Source organism: Haliaeetus albicilla, chromosome Z, assembly GCF_947461875.1.
Source record: "Haliaeetus albicilla chromosome Z, bHalAlb1.1, whole genome shotgun sequence".
Taxonomy (NCBI): domain Eukaryota; kingdom Metazoa; phylum Chordata; class Aves; order Accipitriformes; family Accipitridae; genus Haliaeetus; species Haliaeetus albicilla.
The window spans coordinates 51,322,026-51,343,070 of NC_091516.1; the positions used below are offsets into that span (position 1 = coordinate 51,322,026).

At 38.5% G+C, this 21,045-nt stretch overlaps 1 protein-coding gene and 1 long non-coding RNA gene across 3 annotated transcripts in view; both read right to left on the reverse strand.

Moving 5' to 3' along the window:
- MCC (MCC regulator of WNT signaling pathway) overlaps nt 1-21,045 on the reverse strand; it is a 225,732-nt gene that overhangs the window by 189,621 nt on the left and 15,066 nt on the right. The window contains exon 2 of one of the 2 annotated variants that reach the window (XM_069775900.1): nt 13,216-13,463. The exons of the other annotated variant lie outside the window; for it this stretch is intronic. Within the exon in view, the coding sequence (XP_069632001.1) occupies nt 13,216-13,463 (248 nt within the window). The remainder of the gene's footprint in view (nt 1-13,215; nt 13,464-21,045) is intronic. 2 annotated transcript variants of the gene reach the window in all.
- LOC138683721 (uncharacterized) lies at nt 14,073-19,697 on the reverse strand. The gene is made up of 2 exons (XR_011323141.1): nt 19,668-19,697; nt 14,073-16,474 (listed from the first exon to the last, which is right to left on the reverse strand). It is a non-coding gene; the product is annotated as an uncharacterized lncRNA (long non-coding RNA).

Here is a 21,045-nt window from a genome sequence, read left to right on the forward strand (position 1 = left end):
TTATTTTGGGCTTAACCCCAATCTCTAAATTTGCCCACTATTTTCCCAACAGATTCAAAAACTCTGGCTGTTAAGATGCTGTCCTCGTGGGTCATGCACCTTTCAAGTCTCACCTCTGCAGGGAAACTGTGGAGGTGTCAAAACTGAGATTTCAGTTGTAACTGAAAATTCAGTCAGGAATTGACATACAACTCTTCTATGTTGCTGTAATTAACACACAACTCTTGCCCTTACAGCAGTAATCAGAAAGAAGGAATCATTAGGTATGATGGCACACCAAAAGCTCATAGCTGACCTGGTAACTAGGAATCTGTAGTTCCCAAATCTGTGTTTAAGAATTAGTCTTTACAGAACTACACACATCCCATAGTAGTTTTCCCTGTTGCTCTACACCTCCTTACAATCATACGAAACATGAAATTTCTGTATTAAATGAAAGAAAATTATTATCATGAAAATTCCCAGGTAAAAAGCATGCTGGAAAATTGATGACTAAGCAGAAGAAAAAAAATCAGTTACACAATATTTATATCAGCCAAGTACTATTAAAGCATGTAATTGTTTCCAAATTATATAAGTAACATTCCAATTCCAGAGTAAGACAAATGAACCAATCCTTTTTGGAATTAATAGATACATGAGACTTCTCTAAAAGTATAAAAGCTTCTGATTCTAGACATGCTTCTACACAAGTATTCCTTTAATTGCCTTCCTAGCACTACTACCACTTGCCTGTCTTAACCTGTAATTAATTTTGGGTGAAACTCATGTTATAGCAAACATTCAGTACCTTTTTGTTTCTAGCCTTTTGCAGAGTAGAGGAGTGGAGCATCTGAGTGTACGTGGATCCATTAGTACTAGTCAGGTCAATAACAGCAGGGCAACCTAGATCTTGTCTGAAACATTTATTTGAAGATTTTGTCTTCTGCAGGTTTTCCTGTTCATTTAGTTAGCCCCAGCTCTTACTTATTTCCTTACAATTTACAATTATTTAACCTTTGACATACGATGTCACATTTAAGAAAAACAAAGGACAGATTAATTTGATGACACATACACATACAAGGTTCCATAATCACAGATAAAATTTCAATTGGTGAATTGTACCAAAGCTGTTTAAAGGAACTTTATAATCAATTCCCTTGACAAATATCGTTATGATAGGACACCTTGCCCATCTGCATTGAGACTTCTTGATAGCTTAATCTTCCTTTATCACCTGCAAAGCTCTCAGTAACAGCACAGAGGTCTGTGTTCTGGTACTGGTGTCACCCTACCATGCTGACCTGAAAGAAAATAGCATTTCATCTTCTCTACTAGCAGTTAATCTTCTGCCTAGAAGGCTTGTATTCTGCAACAGAGAAGCAGGTGCCTACCATAACTGCAATTCTACCCATACAGCCAGGCTTTTTGGTTTGGTAAAGGTTAACTTTACCAGGCTATGCTGATGGACCAAGCATTATGTGTTTTCATCTTTGCTCATAGAGTAGGAAAGATAACCCATCAAGATGGCAGGGTACTGAAGATGTATTAGTTGCTGAAAGGATCTAGGATATCAGGAAAAGTGAGGTACTGTAAGATTAGCCCTGCATCAGCTTCTCAAATGAGTCCGGCTTAAGAATGGCAGACATGAAGACAGGTGACAATGTAATACACTATCAGCACAACCAGCCTCTAGGTCACATAGCTACACCTCACAAAATGAGGAGAGTCTTAACAGCAGAGACCTGAAGTCTGATCACTGTTTTCCATAAGGCAACAGTGACATTTAGCTACTTAAACTTATTTGAGGAAATCCCGATGTTTAACACAGAATATGATTTATATGTGCACTGGGCACAGCTCACAGCTTCTGGGAGAAATTTTGTTCTAGAATAGGGTGATTTTACTGCTGAGTGGGCAGTGTCAAGTCCTCTCAGTTCAGTGTTAGCCTCTGGTCTCAAAACCTGTTTCAATCAGCCATGATTTTGTAATCAGAAGTTGCATAACTACTTTAAAACATTTTCTTCATGCCTTACTACTTGTATACAACAATTCCTGCAGATACGGTCCACCTGATTCTACCACCTCATTTCACACACCAGACCACCCAATAGGCATAAACAGGTTATAGATTTAGGCAATCAGTGACTTTGCAGTTTCCTCAGGCGAGCCAGACAGTTCCTCTCTTTTCCACTTCCATTTTGTTCAACATTCAAAATTCAGATTGACTACCTGAAGACAATCCTTCTGTATTCCAAAAGCTTTATCTTACCAGAAGAATGGCTATTTTTCAGCTTTTTTTTTTTGCTAATCTTTCATTCAACAGTTAAAATGTGACAACCTATCAAAAACAGGGAATTTTGAACGCTTATTCTATTATTCAATGAAGGCAAGAGGGAGATTCGCAAAAAGCACTAGTCATTTCAAAGCTCCCTACTAACTTCAGTAAAAATGGTTTTGGAGGTAACAGCACCATGGACTGAAGGAAAAAACATACAAAACTAACAAAGAATGGTCATTTTGCACTTAGTAGTCAGCTGAATAAGATGTCCAGGAGTGGGCCTAGCTATAATAAATGGGGGGTAGGGCAGGAAACCAAGAGGAATGGAGAATAAGTCTTCGGACATTCAGACATTCAGCTCCCATAAGCTGATGCAAAAATTACAAGGGCCAACTTTAAAGAAAATTTAGAAGTTGAAGAGAGCTCTGATTGCTCAAGCAACGTATGAAGTACAGTAAATCATAACAACTGAAAAGAAGCTATGCTCCAATGAAGGATCAACTTTATACTAAGCCAACCTGACTAGAGAAGTGAAAATTATAAAGTTATATTTAGAGCTTATCAAAACTATTTCCATTGTTTTCTACATAACATCACATGTCTCTGTAAAACCAATGTTCTCCATAACACATTAGAAAACAAGTGTTTTCTCTCACATCCTGCTGCCTGTGATACTTTTCCTGGAAGAGTTATAAGAAACTAATGAGGAAGCAGGGACAGCTTTTTTGTTCACAAAAACCTTCTGGTAGAACTGCTTATGTCTGGAATAGAACCTACTTAAAACCACAAGATAACCACAAGAGGCTCCATGCAAGGCATGGAACCACTGCCATACAGGAATCAAAGACCGAAGGCTCCAGCTTCACTGTCCATGGTTACCACCTGCTACATGCCTGAAGCCTGTCAGCTAGAGTAACTCTTTCCTATTGAAGAAAAAACACACTTTAAAACCTATTTATTATTTTGCATCAGATGACAAAACAGTATGAAAGACAGCATGGCAACAGAGTGATGATAATAACTGATCCTCACATACAAAGGTGGGTAAGAATGTTCATTTAAAAATACAGAAAGCTGTCTGTTAAACATCTATTACAAGTTCTGGGAGAATTCAGAATAAAAGAGGTTTGGGGGGGGGGTGTAAAAAAAAAGTGTGCAGAGGCATAATTTTTAAATGCATTCTCAACTCAGCATTCAGTCCTGGAGAAGGTTCTCATCAGAACCTTTTGGAACTCTTCTCCAGTGACCTAGAAGGAAGTAATTTGCTATGGGAGAAGCAGTTATGCGAAATGGTGAATCTCCAAGACAAGGGTCTGTGGGATCACTATCTAGGTTTTGTTCCTCCCACCATACCCTTATCCAGTCTGATGAACACTGCATAGAAGATACTGTGTTGGTCTATGTTATTTCAGCCCTTTCCTCACTAGGACTGGAAGTGAGGATAACAAGCTCTAAAGGAAGGAAGCTACAGCTACACCCCTAACTAAGGCAACTTACTCCATGGGAGAAATTTGTTTCATGAAATTAGATCTAAGAGGAAAATTGAACCAAATCAATCATTTTTGCTCTAAAGAAGAAAAGCCTCGGACTTCTTACAAAAATGCATCTTTGATAATTTTTGTTTAGATTTAGTGTTTTCTAAACCCCCCAAAGAACAAAAAGCTTCAGAACACTTCAATATTATGCCAAGACAAGAAAGTATACTTTGAAAGAATATGAGCAGCATTCTATATGCCTTTACTAGTACTAGGAACATACAATACAATGCACATGCTTGATAGCATTACAGAGATCACAGAAATACTCCTCAGTATCAAGCAAATGACCTAACAGAGCGTAATGTTTTTGGCATGAAAATATGACAAAGAATAAACGGAAAGAGAAGTCAAGATTTGATTCAAAGAGTAAAATTCTTTGCCTTTGAGAACATATAAAACTAATACTCACAACAGACAAGAATTCTCTTGTAGACATAATTCTGTAAAATAAATCTTCACCAATTATGTTTCTCAGTGCCCACTGAAGGCTCATGCACAGTTTTAGGTGTGTATCATAAGTGTAGTATGTACACCAAGTGCAGTCAGCTCACGCTTCATCTCCCCTGTGTCCCTGAACTACAGTTATAACATTTTCATTTTCTACTGGTATGTTTCTTAAAATCATCACAAAACCTGAACCATATTTCAGGTTCACTGAAGTATGCTCAATATTGGTACATTCACAATTCAGGAATTGTGGCATTTTGTGCTGCCAGACTCACTATAGGTATACCTATAGAGTAAAACTGGGAAATACTTAAATGCAACTTTAAAGAAATTAGAACAGTTTACAACTTAACCAGCACTCTCACTTGCTAAACATTGTGGTTTAACCCCAGCCAGCAACTAAGCCCCACACAGCTGCTCGCTCACTCCCCCCATGGCAGGATGGGGGAGAGAATCAGAAGAGTAAAAGTGAGACAACTCGTGGGTTGAGATAAAGACGCTTTAATAGGTAAAGCAAAAGCCACGCACACAAGCAAGGCAAACCAAGGAATTCACTCAGCACTTCCCACCGGCAGGCCGGTGTTCAGCCATCTCCGGGAAAGACTTGGGAAGACAAACGCCATCAGTCTGAATGTCCCCCTCCTTCTTCCCTCAGCTCTATTTGCTGAGCATGACGCCATATGGTGTGGAATATCCCTGTGGTCAGTTGGGGTCAGCTGTCCCGGCCGTGTCCCCTCCCAACTTCTTGTGCACCCCCAGCCTGCTCGCTGGTGGGGTGGGCTGAGAAGCAGAAAAGGCCTGGACTCTGTGTGAGCACTGCTCAGCAGTAACGACAACAGCCCTGGGTTATCAACACTGTTCTCGGCACAAACCCAAAACGTAGCCCCATACCAGCTACTAAGAAGAAAAGTAACTATCCCAGCTGAAACCAGGACACTAAAGCAATGCTAACATCTCTTTTTTTAGGCTTTTGTGTTTTGATTTTTTACATTCCATGATGTATTTTTCTAAGCAGATTTTTACCAGGTACAAAAACTACTTAAAATCTTAAGAAAAATAAACTGAATGCCTACGCAAAAATTGGACAGATAAAAGAATGAGCTTGCCGAGAACAAAATCATAAAGTAGACAATCAAGGTTTGTATCAGGTAACTCATTCCTTATAAAGTCTTGAGAAAGTGAAGCATTTAGTGAAGTGTCTAGTGAAAGAAAAAGTTCTTCTCATTACAATTTCCCAGTCATGAAACACAGCTTTGTGGATGAAGAAGCTGGGCTTCTTAAACCAGTAGCCTAAGCCATGCATATTAACAAATGCTTGTGGAATTTCCGTCAAATGCCCTTCCTCAAATTTATTTCAATTACTGTAGAAATGCATGTGTGTAAACTATTGTGGTTTCAGTATTTGCCAGCTGACTGGCATTGGCCATAAAGGAAATGATGAAACAGAAAACAAAAAGCAGCACACTATCCATGACACCTTCATACACCTGTCCTTGAATCTGAAATTATTTAAGATTATCATTGAGACACAACAACCATTTCCTCTATTCAGACACAAGAAATTGAAGATGAGAATGACTTATCAACAGTCTAGAAACCCAGGTCCCCTAGAGCCCAGTGTTGTTTAATTACCAAACTAAATTTTGGCAGAACACTGATGGCTAACAACTGCATTGTACTCAGGAACTCAATCTAATATTTCATTTGAAGTTTATAGTAAGGGAGACAATAATCCTTTTTTCCCTGGAAATTATTGATCTCTAGTCCAAAGGGGTATATAAGGAAAGGAGGAAAAAATGAGGAAAAAATAAGGAAAAAGGGCACATAAAACCGGAAATGATACAGAGGCTAGGTGAAGTTCCAACATACCTTCCAAGTACAGTATTTGTACTGTATGCACTGTACTTTTTAAAAAAGTCATTTTCCCTCATATGGCAATTTTCTCTATATGTGAACAACCAGCTCCCCCTCCAGATTATCTTCCACTCAAGTCAATCTCAGTTTGGATCTGACTTCAATTTGTGTGTACCAAAACAAAAAAACAAAACATCCTGAGTTTGTTGTCTGTCATTGTCATTTTGTTGCTTGCTGTTTTATGAACCATAGTACATCAGACCTACACTGGTGGTATTACGAGTGGGCAGGTGAAGAGCATGTCACCACGTAAGTCAGGAGAGGGTAAGGAGAAATGTGCTGAAAAGCAACTCTTGTTTTACAAAAAGTAGAGAGTGGGATGTATCACAGTGCTTATCCCTGAGCCAAATGAAGCACGGCCTCTATGAAAATCCCAGCTGCGCTCTTTTGGTTTCTCAAGCTTATCACAGTTTGTGTACATAGCATAAACTGGGACAAAAGTGATGCTGTAATCCAGTTCCACGCTCCATAGAGGAAGCCACAGCTCCATGTCTTGCCACCGGCGTTGACCAAGAAGCACGGACAGCTGTAACGTTCCACTGGAACAAGCCCGATCTGTGGTCCTCTGTAGAGCTGCATGGTGCTAAGAAGGCCAAGGACAAGGTGCCAACTCTAGCTACGTGCTTGTGTCTGGGCCAACCATTCTATTGACTCCTGGTAGCACAGCTATCAAGAAGGGCAGCTTCCTGTGTTCCCCCATAGGCATCTCTGCCCACCAGTCTGTCTGTCCTCCCCCTTCCCTCCAATTTTTTAAGTTATTTGGTAATATCAAAGACATTTGATAGTGGTGTCAAAGTCTCAAATATACTAAATTCCTGTAAATTCTATGGAAGGCAGGGAGATGACAGACTCTGTTAGTGCTCCTGCGGAGAAAAACAATGCGATGTGATGCAATGGTCAACCTTGAATAGACACTGGGGGGGTGGGGGGGGCGGAACCCCCCCACACACATATTGAAGGAGGAGGTCAGGAAATTGAAGCAAAGCAAAAAGAGTTTGTTCCTCGTACAACAAGAGGGTAAGCTGTGCTACTCCAGGCTGCAGGACATGGCGAATGCTGAAGATCAGCATGGGTTCAGAGACTCAGTCCTGTAAGACAGTATTACAGAAGGAGGGAGGCAATGCATGTGTGAATAAGTGCAACTATCTCTAGTTCAAAGTCCCTGAACTGAAATTTAATAGGGAAGCATCGTTACGTGTTCACCCAGTTCCTATTATCTTCTCTAACCATTTGCTTTGCTAAGAGACAGGATACCATTTCAGAATAACCTCTGGTCTAATGCAGATTAGCTATTCTTACATTTTACAATTATTCAAACCATAAGAAAGCTTCTACCAAGTTTGTTGCCCTATTAGATACCAGAGAACCCATTCTGCAGGGATGACTCGCATGCTTCATAGATTTACTAGTGTTTAACATATACCATACATTGCAGTTCTAATAAGATTAGTCCACTGTCAATTACAAATCCCTTCGAAATCCAGGTTCATATATTCTGCGGCTCATAGAACTTAGCACTCTACATTTCTTAAAAAAAAAAAAAAAAAAAAATTTACCTGTATTCTGTTGCTTTGCACAAAGATGGTGGTATCAAATGAACATTTAAAGGTAATAAACTGAATCACTTACAATGAAGTTTGCATGTAGTAAAAGTTGGCATAGCAGATATTCACAGCTTTTCCAGTCAAACAAATCTAAAGTGAAACTTTGCTTATAAATCTCAAGAAAATCTGCAGCACACCTTTGAGTCCATATGAGCTCTGTAGTTTTAAATTAAATATAGCATAAATAAACGTAATCACTGCATCAGTTTCTTGAAAGAAATTTATTTGCAGTTAAGATCAAATGTGGAATTAATGCAAAGCAAATGTAATGATTTTTCAGCCTCAACTGGCCTGCCTCTCAACTTTACCAATAAGTTTAATCTGAGGCTGAATTTCTGCTATTCCTTTGACTAATTCTCATGCTTGATCCACAAAGTAAATAAATTATCATATCAAATTTTCAAGGGACTTACTTTCAGTAAAGAGAACAGAGGAGTTGGCTATGAATTAACTACTAACTTACAGCCGAAGATTGCTTATGGACTCTGGTATTCATAACTATTTATCTAGAATATGAAAAGAGATCAGTAAGTACATGCAGCTTTCAGTGGGACAGGAAACCATTCACCTTTCTAAAGAAAGAATTATTAATAAAGAGTACAATTTCTTGTTCATCCTCAAAAACAATGGGTACTAGAAATAGACTTTTATCATGGGAAAAATGGCAATTTGCGAATTACCTGTAAAGAGCTAGACAAATCTATACAACATACAATATAAATAATTCTAATTCTAGTTTCTATATAAGACATATAAAACTATGTAACACTGACAAACCTGACAGAAGCCACAACTGTTCAGGCAACTTCCTGCCTTAAATCATGAGAGGTGTAGATCTGCTGTATTATAGGCTCTCATTCACCAAGCAATCCACTTCCATCACTCACTAGATGATTCACACAGATTTATTGTGCCTATCATGGCTTTTGGTCTCCATAACTGGAAATAGGACCCACAGATCTCATCAGTAACTGACATTCTTCCTGTATTTCCTACTGAAATGATATATTAAAGAGTCAGGTAGCATATGGTCACTGCAAGATTCCAGCAACACTTTCAAAAGTGATTTATTAATTTTTATTGTATTTTAAACAATGTCAGAAGAACATTAACAGAGTTCACATTCCATTTCACTTACAGAAAAATTACTGGTTATTACTTGCAAATTGTTGTTAAAGCTCCCATTGACAGTAACAGTGTAGGGTAAGAACTACAATACATTATAAAAGCTTTCAGTTGCTGATATCCAAGCAGCAAAAAGCATCACTCTAATAACTCGCAAAATGTCTTTATTCATGCAATTGAATAAAAGATTAAACTTTTAAATCTATACACTCATTTGATTGTCAAGATCATAGATAGGGATGGCAGGTTTGGCTTACTGAGCACAGGTATGACTGGGTATTAATAAACCTGAGTCTTGTACCTTGACTAAAATAGTCAGCTGGTTTCCTTACTTCTGCATCCCACCTGGAAACACAGGAGTGGAAACATTTGTTGGGCAAAACTATTAGAATAAAAAATGATGGGTGAGATGAAGTTCAATAGTCATTTAGATGTAATTTTTCTTCGGACCTTTTTCCCAGTTATTTTCTTTATAATGAAATGCAAAAATTATAGGTAGCAAATATAATCTTTTACTTATATATATGCATATGTTTTTGCATTCTTTGTTAAGAAATTATGAACAGCCACAAGAAAAGCCTGCACAAAATGCCATCTGACTGCTAATCTCTGCACAATTACATATCATGACAGAGGTTGGATTCCTTTGCTCCAGATCAGAAGGACTCCCGCTACTCAGTGACAGTCTAATGAATTTTGAAATTTTTTAATTTATACACCCCACATGGATAGATGATAACAGCTTTCAAGGATTATCAGCAGCTGACACATTACGTAGAAATTAGCCTTGAAAAAGCCCTGTAAACTATCTTTGAAAATAATGTTTATTAAAAACACTGTTCTTTTTCTGAAAAAAAAAAAAAAAAAAACACACAAAAAGAATATCCACCAAGTTTATATGTTTGATGATGTCTCCCGTCTTAAACAATGTTTGGAAAGCAATAGCAAACAGTCAATACAAGACAGTCAACAGTTTGATCGCTAGTGAGTACATACGTGAGACCCCAAAGACAGGAAAGGCATGGAAGCAAATGCAGATTTTAATTCAAGCTTGACTGCAAGTATAATTCCTCAGCTCTCATTATGTCCATACTCTGTGCAGTGTTTATATCACAGAAATATATTACAGTGGTGTTTCCTTGACTCTTTAAAAAAAAAAAAAAAAATCTGTAGAACATCTTGAACAGTGCTGCCACAATGGTTTTCTTTTACAACCAAATAAAAACCAGTTGCACTCTAAAGGCTCATTATTATTATTTCCTACCACCCTGTATTGTATTCACATGGGGAAGCATCTCCATATGTTCTCTAATTATTAAAAAGTCTTACAGAATCTGCAAGAGTCAAGGCAGGACAAGTACAAAAAACATTAATTCCCCATAGGTTTAAAAACACAGTACGGTAAAATAGTCAGGCTTCATCAGCACAGAGCAAAATATACCAAGGCAGGAAATTCAAAGGTCTTCTGGACTTAACTTTTGAAAAAAAAGTTATGAAAAGAAATATGAATTCACTCACCAACTTTAAAAATGCATTAAATTACTCTTGTACAACTAACAGGAACTGGAAAATAGAAGAAAACAGTAGGGATTGAATTGTATGCATTAAGAATTTTGAATGTTCATGTATGACTTTTTTGGCAGCAATTAATACGGATTTCTTTGTGGGATACATTTTGAGACTAGTGCAGACCTTTCTCTGGTAAAGCTTAAGACCCGTCTTTAGCCTTGATTATTACAAACCATAATTATTAGGCTGGTCTGTCTAAGAAAGAAGATTTTAAACCCCAAGTTGCTAGAAATCTGGTCAGCAAACAGGGAAACTTTGTACAGCAGTCTGAGGGCAGAAGAGTTTTCTGTTTTGCGGGAAAATACAACACTGGCAGCATTGAAAAAACAGGCAACAGAGGCAGAAGATAATTTTATGAGCTAGGGAACACACACCACCCTTAACCCAGTAAAAAAAGATACTAGGCATGATCTTGGTTCTTAACTGTTGTCTGATACAGCTCCTGAAAGAGATTCATGGGCTGGAAATACAATTGAGCCCAAGGATGATACAGTACAGACAGTGATGGAGAAATGGGCATAGAAACTACGGAGTTAATCGTCTTGCAATTCAAGAATATATATGAAAGAAGGATAAACAGAGGAAATGTTAACAACAAAATACCTCTATGACAAAATATGACTGAAGCAGTAAAAGAGATGAGATGGAGAATAAACAGAGCTATGAAACAGATTTGCTATGCCAAGCCAAAAGCCAATGAGCATGAGATGATGGGATGGTGAGGGAGCAGTGCAGTCAATCTAAAAAGCAAGAGGATAAGGAAATCACCAAGGTTACAAAGCAAACAAGGAAAATTTGAATGGCTGAGATGACCAGCCAAAAACACATGCAGAGTTACTAGGAGAGAGAATAACGTGCTAAACCCACCCCCCAATAAATAAATAAATAAACAAACCCCAAACACAAAACCAAACCCCAAAACCAACACATGCCAAATTTTACATTCTAGGAGACTGACTACTGAAAAAATAAAGACAGGTGTGACTGACCAGTAAACCTGTACCATGGAAGAAGGCTCAGAGGAGATGGGCCAGGGTAACTTGCCAATGAAACTCAGGGAATAATGCAGGATTTTACTGATCACAGCTGTTTGCAAAGAAGCCAACTTGATCTCAACACCAAGCTGGCCCGAGGGTGGTCTTTGCTTTAGGTAAACAGCTATCAACAGCTGAGTCAATCAGTGGTGTGTTTCTCCCTGAGTTCATTAAAAGAGTGTGAATGTCTCCCTGAATTAGGCAGGCCAACACGGGGGAGGTGTATACATGGCTCAGCCCAACATAAAGACTATAAAAACATGAACAACTAACAAAACAATTTCAAACAGAGCAATGGGCTTGAGCTACCTTCAACCCACATATGAGACTGGGGATGCTCTGTGTCATGATGGTGGGCATATTAGAGAGACACTGGGAATCACGTTGGTACTGTGATTGAACTGTCTATTGCAATTGCTATATTCTGCTATGTGTAACTTATATTTGTATTGTGTTTTCAGTGTGTTTTGTATCACTTCACTAAATCAGAAATACCGTGTAACAGCAACTATCTTCAGATAAGTAAATCTGATGTTGAACAGCACACCCTACACACTTGGAATATCTAAAAGAACCTGGTCAGAGAGAACTGGACTCTGACAACAGGTCAGTTCCATGAGGAGCCAGAATGTGGACAAGCAAGCTCTTGAGGAAGATGCATGAAGTATATTTGACTGTAAAAAAATATTCCTAACTTAATTTAGGACACATGCAAAGAAAGACTGTTGGGATCACTAATGAAGGATCTTTCATTAAAAAAGTATTTAAAAAAAAATCTAGGCTCATGTAGTCTAAATGAAAGGTTGAGGGGACACAGCTCTACATACAATCAGAGGCTGATGGCTGCCTTCTGAAGCATGGATGTAGGTCAATTCCAGATCATGGGCCAGCAGTCATGTTTAGCTAGTATGCAGCTGCTCTAGGGAGCTAGAGCATTGACAACATCCCCAGCTTTTTCCATAGTACCTTGCATTTTAGGAATTTTGACCACAGAAGTTGTATCCTCTGCTCTCTTGCATCTCCTACAGGGTGAAAGGAAGCATTTTGTAGGTGTTAACATTTCTGATCTAATGTCGACTGATCACAGTGCTATCAAGGACTGGACTCAATAACACAGACATTCCATCCCTACATCCCATGTTCCTGTAGATGGCATAGCAAGGTTGTCTGGGTTTGGGTTTTTTTTTTCTGGGTGGAGGGAGGGCAAAAGGAAAGGAGAATTTTTGTATTCTCTAAATCACAAGGCACTTCCAGCACTCAAGATCCTGAACTAAGTGGAATGATTTTTAAAGCATCCAAGAAACATCCATATTCCTACAGTATATCACATCTGAAAGACAAGAGACTAAGGTTATCTCTCTCCTCATTTTTAGTATTTCTACCTACCTACCTGTCTGGGCTTTAGAGGCAACAAAGAGCTCACTGTATCTTCAGCCACCAGCTGAGCTCTGCAGATCTTGTCCTTTCAAGAAAAATAGTTGTCTTGTGCAACTTTTCGAAGAGGTTTTTCGAAGAGGATGTTCTGCACACATTCTAGTCTACATACCGATGACCAGACTGCATCAGTTACAACAGCACTCTAATATATGAAAAAATTATGCCACAGCATATTCACAAAGCCCTTTAGGGGAAATCCTGATGCCAGTAAAATTGGTAACAAAACCCCTGGAATTTATCCTTCGTTAAATTACACCAACAGGATATTTAAAAGTCATACCTACCTAAACTGTTATTGCTGCTAGTTGGCCAGGAAGCTATCCTATCCCTTAACTTTTTCTTTTTACAAGAGTCATCCGATTTCACAGAAAGCTCCACTTCCTCCTTCCTGATTTCTCGTACCAGTTCCATGCGGCACTGACTAAAATCCTGGAAGGAAATTTTTCCATTTTCATCTGCTCCCAGCTGGTGCATGATCTCTGCGACAGACTCCTCCATATTCAGCTGGCGGCACACCATCAGCAAGTCATTCCTAAGGATATTTTTAGAGGGAAAATGGGGGCAGGGAAAGGATGGAAGTGGAAGAAGGATTGGAGAATTGGGAACAGAAAAGAAAAAAACAACAATTTAGTTTAGAAGAAAAGGAATACTAGCTCTGTCTAATCTGGAAATGCATTAATGCACAGACATTTAAAACCAATAAGCCAACTATTGTTTTTGTTAATTCAACAAAGGAACTATGAGGTTGGCAAGAAATTACAACACAGAAAGACTATGGAAAAGAAGGGAACATTTTTCTTTAAGTGTTAACCTCTATTTTCATGCCATTATTAACACTTCTACTAGCAGAGATGGACACAAGGGAGAGCTGAATCCTGCTATTGATCTTCACAGTATCGTCTAAAAAGCTGACATAGTAATAATTCAAATAATTCTCTTCTGACTAGATCAATGGCTGCTTAAATTTTCCATTTTACTCAGGACAGGACAAGGAAATTTCTTTTGCCACTGAACAGCAGTAAGCTAAAGAGGAAAAACATATAAAAGACAAAACAACAGAAAAGTGAGATAGTATTTTGATTGACTGGCTTCAAGCCTATCTCCAAACATTCTGACTACAAAACTCTCTTAAGAAGCTTGCTTGGTCCAATTGTTTAATGAAACTCACAAAAGGGGGAGGAGGGCAGTACTATCAAAAATACTCTGGCACCGACTACAGGTGGCCAAGACAGCTGCAACCAAATCGATATGGAAAATACTTACAGCATCTGATAAAATTTACAAGTTTATACAATGTGCTTTTTGGAGAGATGCATGCAAATGACCCTAAACATACCATCCAGGCAAAAAAAGGTCAGGAACACTATAACCAATGCCATTTTCTATTTTCTGTGAAGACAAGAACCTCAAGAACATACCTTAGGCTTAATTTGGGGTAGAAAACTAGTCTCAGGAGAAAATATTCTGAGGGGTCGTTCCCCACCACTCCCTTTTTTCTTTTTCAAAACTGCGGTAAGATTAAGTATTTTGAAAGAATTCTCAACAGTAGCAGTTGGTACAAAAAAAAAATCATTAATAAGAAGTTGATAACTAAATAAAGCAAGCTGAATAACCGTTAACAAGTCTACTCAGGGAACAACAGGAAAGAAGGTATTGGATGTTAGTAGGATATGAATGTAAGTGGACTATTAGACAAACACCTGATATTCTCCAACAGTGGCAGATGTGCAGCTCAGTGAAATTCCTCAGTCACTTGTTTCATCAGAGACTAATGCCCTCAGAAAAGGGAGGGTTTTTTTTTAAGATATTGTCTTACTGTCTTTTTTCAAAATTGTAAACCACTAAAAAAACCCCTGCTGTTCTTACGCAAACACAACTCTGCAACTGTAAACCCAGACCAAATAATCTTCCTGAGAGAGCAGAGAAAGCACCTCTGCTCCTTTCCAGGTGCTTATAGTTTTAATAAACAGCAGGAGACAAAGCTGATAGACTCAGGCCTGCCTCGTTCTGCTGCTGCTCAGAGAGTCTCATCCACCAAAAAAAGGGAAAGCCACAAGACCCTCTTTCATCCTCTTTTCTTCCTGTTCCTCTACCACCTAGCCCCATCTCACTTCAGGGAGGAAGAGGCATGGGGAAAGAGAAGGAAACAAAATCTTGAAAAAAATTCTCCAGCAACTAAAGGATGACAGATACATATTTGTCAAATGACAACTAATCACTTTCTAAATAAAATGTGGGTAACCCAATTCAGTCAGATCTGAAGCAACAGCTGCCCTACACTATCGAAATCTTCTTGGTGCCCCATTTTCTCCAATTTCAAATGTTTAAAAAAATTACCACTACTTTGCCACTCTCACACTTCACTCTTTCTTTCCTGCCCTCCTTTTCTTAAATACTTTCTGAGTTGGATTGCGTAATACTACCACACTGATTCATACCACAAATAGTACAAATGTCATGGCTTCTTTTAAGTGTTGCTTATTTTTATGTTGTACAAAACCCTTCTGTAGGAGGAAGGTAAAGGAAATGTGTAATAATGTTAGTATTATGTGAACTATTAGCATATTTAGTGGTGTTATTATTTCATTACTAATATCTGAACATCATTCAGAAGGTTTCTATGAAAATACGATACCGTGAAATATCCAAAGCTCTTGCACTAGCAGTTTCACTAAAGTAATTCAGTATCACAATCAAGGCCCATCTATTCTACTAAAGAAGCTGTACATTGGGTGGAGCTTCTTAAGTCTGTTCCACACAGGAATTCCAGAGCTGCCCCAACAGAATTCTTGGCAGAGGTGTTTACAGTAAAACTCGAGGGTAATAATAATAATTATATTATGACCATATATTCTAGCAATAAAGAAATAAATAAAATAAACTCTCCGCTTATGACAAGAAACAAATTAACTGTAAGAGAATTAAACTACATTGCATAGGCCAAATATAAGTGATTGATATTTGCAGTTAAAATTTTGGTTAAAGTTTTGCTCTTAGCTTTGAATCTGGTCAATGATGAGATAACTAATCTTAGCATGGTTCAGCTCCCCATTTTAAAAAATTAAGACAACAATCCAAACCAATCTCACAAGGGTGTTGCAAAGAAAAATAAGGTTGACAAAGCATTCAGATTTTTACAAGGGATATGACAGACACAATTAAGCTATGTCTACACGTGTTCTCGGTACAGCACCACAGACTGAGGAGCTCAATCCGCTCAGAGGAGTGCTAGTTTTGAAGTAAGTATCAGGAGAAGCAGTGCAGAGTGAATCTGCCAGGGGCTTCCAGGACAGCGGTCCGTTGCCCTGGGCTCAGAAGAGCGGTTTCCCCACGCTGGGCCGGCAGGAGGCTGCGGCACTGGCCTTCCACAGCCCTGTCTGCGACAGCTGTAGGCTCCATCTCAGCGCAGCCCATGAAGGACATCTACAAATCAGTATCGGGTTCCCGACAGTCAAAAAGTGCTAAGCTTCCTCTCCTGTTACGGGAATATGAGCTGAATACAACTTGTAGCACCTGCAGCCCGAGGACATTGCCTGAAGGAACCTATAGAAGCACGAGAAACGAGGTAATAAATTACCAAAAACAATAAATTGGAGACTGCTTGAGTACCTGAGGACTGCTAGCACTACTGAAAATAGGTTTCATTTACTTGGAGTGCATCATGCTATCTGAAATTACAAGAGTTTTTCCACTCTCCAACTATAAACATTATCAAAAGCATTTTTATTTTTAAGTAAAGACAAACATTTTCATTTTAAATTCTACAAACATTCCCACGTAGATCTGCAGGAGTTTCTCCATGTAAATATCTACATGTTGAGAAGCACAACTAATTGGAACTTCTAGTTGCTTTAAAAGAAAATTGTCTCAAAAGCATTCTGAAATGTAATACAAAAAAAAAACAACCAACCAACCAAACTTGGTAGCGTAAAATTCTACAACCAGTGATTATGACACCAGAGGGTTCTGCTGCAGATATGGCCCTAGTGCTTAATAACAGAAGCAAAGAATCCTCTTTTTTTAAATGAAAAAAACATTATTTATAAAATAATCCAGCCACCTATTTTGATTCAACTTTTAAACCCGAGATGACTATAAAAGTCTCTCCTAAGACACCAGTTCAATACAGGCAGAGAGATGTATATAATTCCAGTACATCTGCTCTTAAACCTAAGTGTTCTTTATTCTGTGGGAGTTAAATGACATTTTTCTACTAACTGCTACAAAATTTGGATCCATTTTTATGGTGACAGACACACAGGAGACAGTTGGGAACAGGAAGTCTCTATGTTAGAGAACCCACTCAACCCATCCAAACATATTTCAAATGAATTCTCACCTGTATTCAAAGGTAGGAACTTTTCAGAGCCCAAGGTTTGGGCATTTTAAAGCTACTGGGATGCTCTGAAAATACCAGCTACCACGTAACATATGAACGCCTGCCACCCTGTTACAGAACTGTTTTTATTAAACACTGTCTTATGCCAAATCAGGCTTGCTCACCTTAAGCTGATGAGCACCAGAAAAAAAAAACAACTAGAAGACACAGAATAGACAGAGTTTTCAAAGAAACACAGGATTAGAGTAGATAACATTTACAAGACTATTTAGGTTTATGAATACCGTAATTTATAATATTATTTTAAAATATTTAGAATGTTTTTACTCTTGGAAAGGCTTAATTTCACTTTTTATGCCGTTTTGCCCACGGCACACAACTGGAAATCAGAATCTAAACAGCCAGCTTTATTACTTCAATTGCAGTTAAAGTTTAGCTCTTCAGAAAACAAAGAAACCAAAACATAAACCACACAAAATCAAAACTGTAATAGTTCACATAAAAAAACCCAACAACCAACCAACCTGGACTTTCCATAGTATCACCTTCTATTAACAGTCTCAATAGACTATATCCCAAACATGTAAAAAACTCTACATAAAAATACATATTAACTGATATCAGTGCAAGAATACAGGCCCTAAACCATTTTTTCATTCCACAAATCAGAAAGATATGTTGGATTCAGCAAGCTTGCTACATAATACTAAAACCTTTCTCCAAAATACATAATCTAGAATATTTTTAGATTAAGGACCCCAACACTAGGAATTTGCTTAAATAGAATCTTTTAATTTAACTTTGAATAAATTTCACTTTCATTGGAAAAACATACTAAAAAAGGTACCATGTACCAGGTTTTAAGGACATGTTGGCTAGCAGGTGAAGAATACCTAGATTTTGAAAACAGCCAGAAAGAAAGCTAAGGAAGCTGTAAAGCTGAACTTCTGCTGCCACAAGAAACTGTTGTTCTTTTAAGAGGAAAACATCAGGTCATTCTGTCACAACCTATTCTAATTATTTAGCCATCTACCTACCACACCAATCCTTCAAAGAATTGTTATACATTCCACCTTGTTAATTCCTACTAACACGATTTAAAAATACAGGATTTCTCTAACAATTAAAAAATTAGCTTAACTTATAACTCGATATAAATTTGAAACATTTAGAATTTCTCACCCAAGAGAAATTAAATATAGAAATACTGTCATATGTACTGCATGCTATAATAATATTGGGCAGTTAACATATAAATCAAGCATATACATGCATAGTCTAAAAATTACAGCATAAAAGTGTTTGGGGGTTGGGGTTTTTTTATTTGGTTTTTCTTGGTTGGTTGGTTGGTTGGTTTGGGTTTGTTTTGTTGGTTTTTTTTAATAAATGAAAGATCAAACTTAAAATGAGTGAAACTTCTATTAGACACCAAAACAGTAACACAGTCTTTTTCCTTCCTACAACAGCCATACTCCCTGCTGTACTCATTTTTACCTTCTGATTATTGCTCTGGTAAGCATGAGGAACTACCTAGGTAAGCCTACATGCACGCTGCACAATACCTGCAAGAGGTTGGCTCTGAGACTGAACAGAACCAGTGGAGTAACCTGTTCTTTCTCCATCTTATGTTCTACCAAATTCATAAAGGAAGTCTGGTAAGGATGGTTCTACAGCCACTACATAACACCAAGAGCAACTATATATTTACTTAAAACTATTTAAATTTTCAGCTACTAAAAAGATATGGTCATTTTGCTGGGAAACATTTAATCTTTGCTTATGCAACTTGCAGTCTAGGTGCACAAATACCTTTGAAGAAGGAAAGTCAAAATTAAAGATGCACCCAAGTTCCCTAGAGGCAAGTAGAGTAAGTAAACAAACAACGTAAGAAAACCTCTTCCACGCAGTTCTGTTGAGAGTCACTTCTAGACCAATACTGTACATAAACAGTGACCTGTTTGAAACATTAATTTAAAAAGGACTAACCTGGAAATGCCTGTCTAATGGAGCACTCTGTAGCATCCCCAGGAAATGAAGCAATAAGAAGTTGCCGATATAGAATATATACCAGAATCACTGGAGTTAGATCACTTTTATCCCCGGTAGGAGCATGTTTAATTTAGTTCCCTGGCATAGCCACCAACCTCCAGAGCACTCACTGCCAGACCCTGACCCAACTGCTGTGTTTCTGGGCCTCACGCCGTGCCCCACCTGCTCTGACTCTCACAGCAAGTCAACCCCCTGACTGCTTAAATCGTGGAATTACACCAGTTCCCTAACTTTGATTTTTCTAAGAACAACTCCAGGCAAACAATCCTGGCAATGATCTCGGAATTGTTTTTTTCTCAAACAACTCACATTTGCTACTCATACCGAAAGAGTACTTTCCTAAAATACCCGATTTTGCTTTCTCGTTAAGAAGCTGTGGACCCTCACAAAAGAGAAAAAGAGAAATCCAGTCTGAACGAAAGCTGCCACGTCACAGAAAATGCTAACAGAAGTCCCTCCCTGTAGCTGAACGTTCTCCGGACTTCTGTCTGGGATTCAGCTACATGGCCTCTGCAGGCTTCAGCTGGTATCACTGCCATCATGGAGCTTGGAGACAAGCAAGTAAGACCAAGACAGAATTCCACGTACCTTAAGCACACCCTCCCCCAAGAATTTCACTGTGTGGGATTTGGCCTAGCAAAGGCAATGACAGCCTAAATTCGTAAGACATGTCCTGCATGCAGAATTCTAAAGCTGCTCTTACTTGAGACAGCCCATAAAAGCGGGATGCAACCGAAACATAGACATACTTTTTGCCTCTGTTTCTTCACCGGTCTTTGATTAGACCGAGGTGAAATAAAATCCTCCAAGAAGTACCTCACTTCTTCCTGCCAACCAAAGATTTCCTGCAAATCACCAATCTTATCTGCCCTGTACTCAGCTTCCCTCCAGATGAGAAGTAGCTTTCTCCTCTGACATTCTATCTTCCTAGTCCTCTTTCCTGCCCATCATTCTGGCTTCCTAAAGCAGTCTGTCTACAGGTTCCTTTGCTCCGTTTTCTACTTCTCCATACAAACAAGCAAGAACGTGCAATACGGTAGGTCAGCTTGTTGCTGTCAAAAGTGACGATCCCACTCTCCCACCCGTCTCCCCACATTTTCCTCCACCAGGGCTGTCTCAGCAGGCAGTTAAACCAGCACAAAACTGATCATAGTAAAGGAATAGTTTTTGTTTACTCAGCTCCGCACACGAGTTCGCTACAGAGTAAGATAAGCCAGCACTAGGCCAATAACAGCACCATTCCCTTCGGAGGCAAACTAGCCTCTGGTTTATCATTAGACAGCCTGCTCATTTTCTTCACTTTCTGTAACTCACCGTCCTACCAGGACAGGCAATCACATCTTCACCTTTGTAACACAGGACCTATGGCAACTCTCTTACATGTGGAGACCTTCAACTGACAGAGCAATCCCATCAGATTGACCAATACTAAAACTTCACATGAATTTATCCATCAACAAACCTTATTAAAAAAGCTGTCCTCCAGCTCGCTTGTTTTATTAGCCATCAGTGAAAAAAACTTTGGATAAGAGCTTATCATCTTATTCTTACAACTTGAAATAAGTACAAATGTACAGCTGATAGACTATATCATCACACAAAGACTACATGGCGCAATACTTCATTTAAAGTTTTGGGAGGAAAGTTGAGAAAACAGCCAGCAACAACTGCAAAACAAAGTACAGGTAGGTTTCCACTGAGCTCAATCTTCAGTCAGAACTTCCAG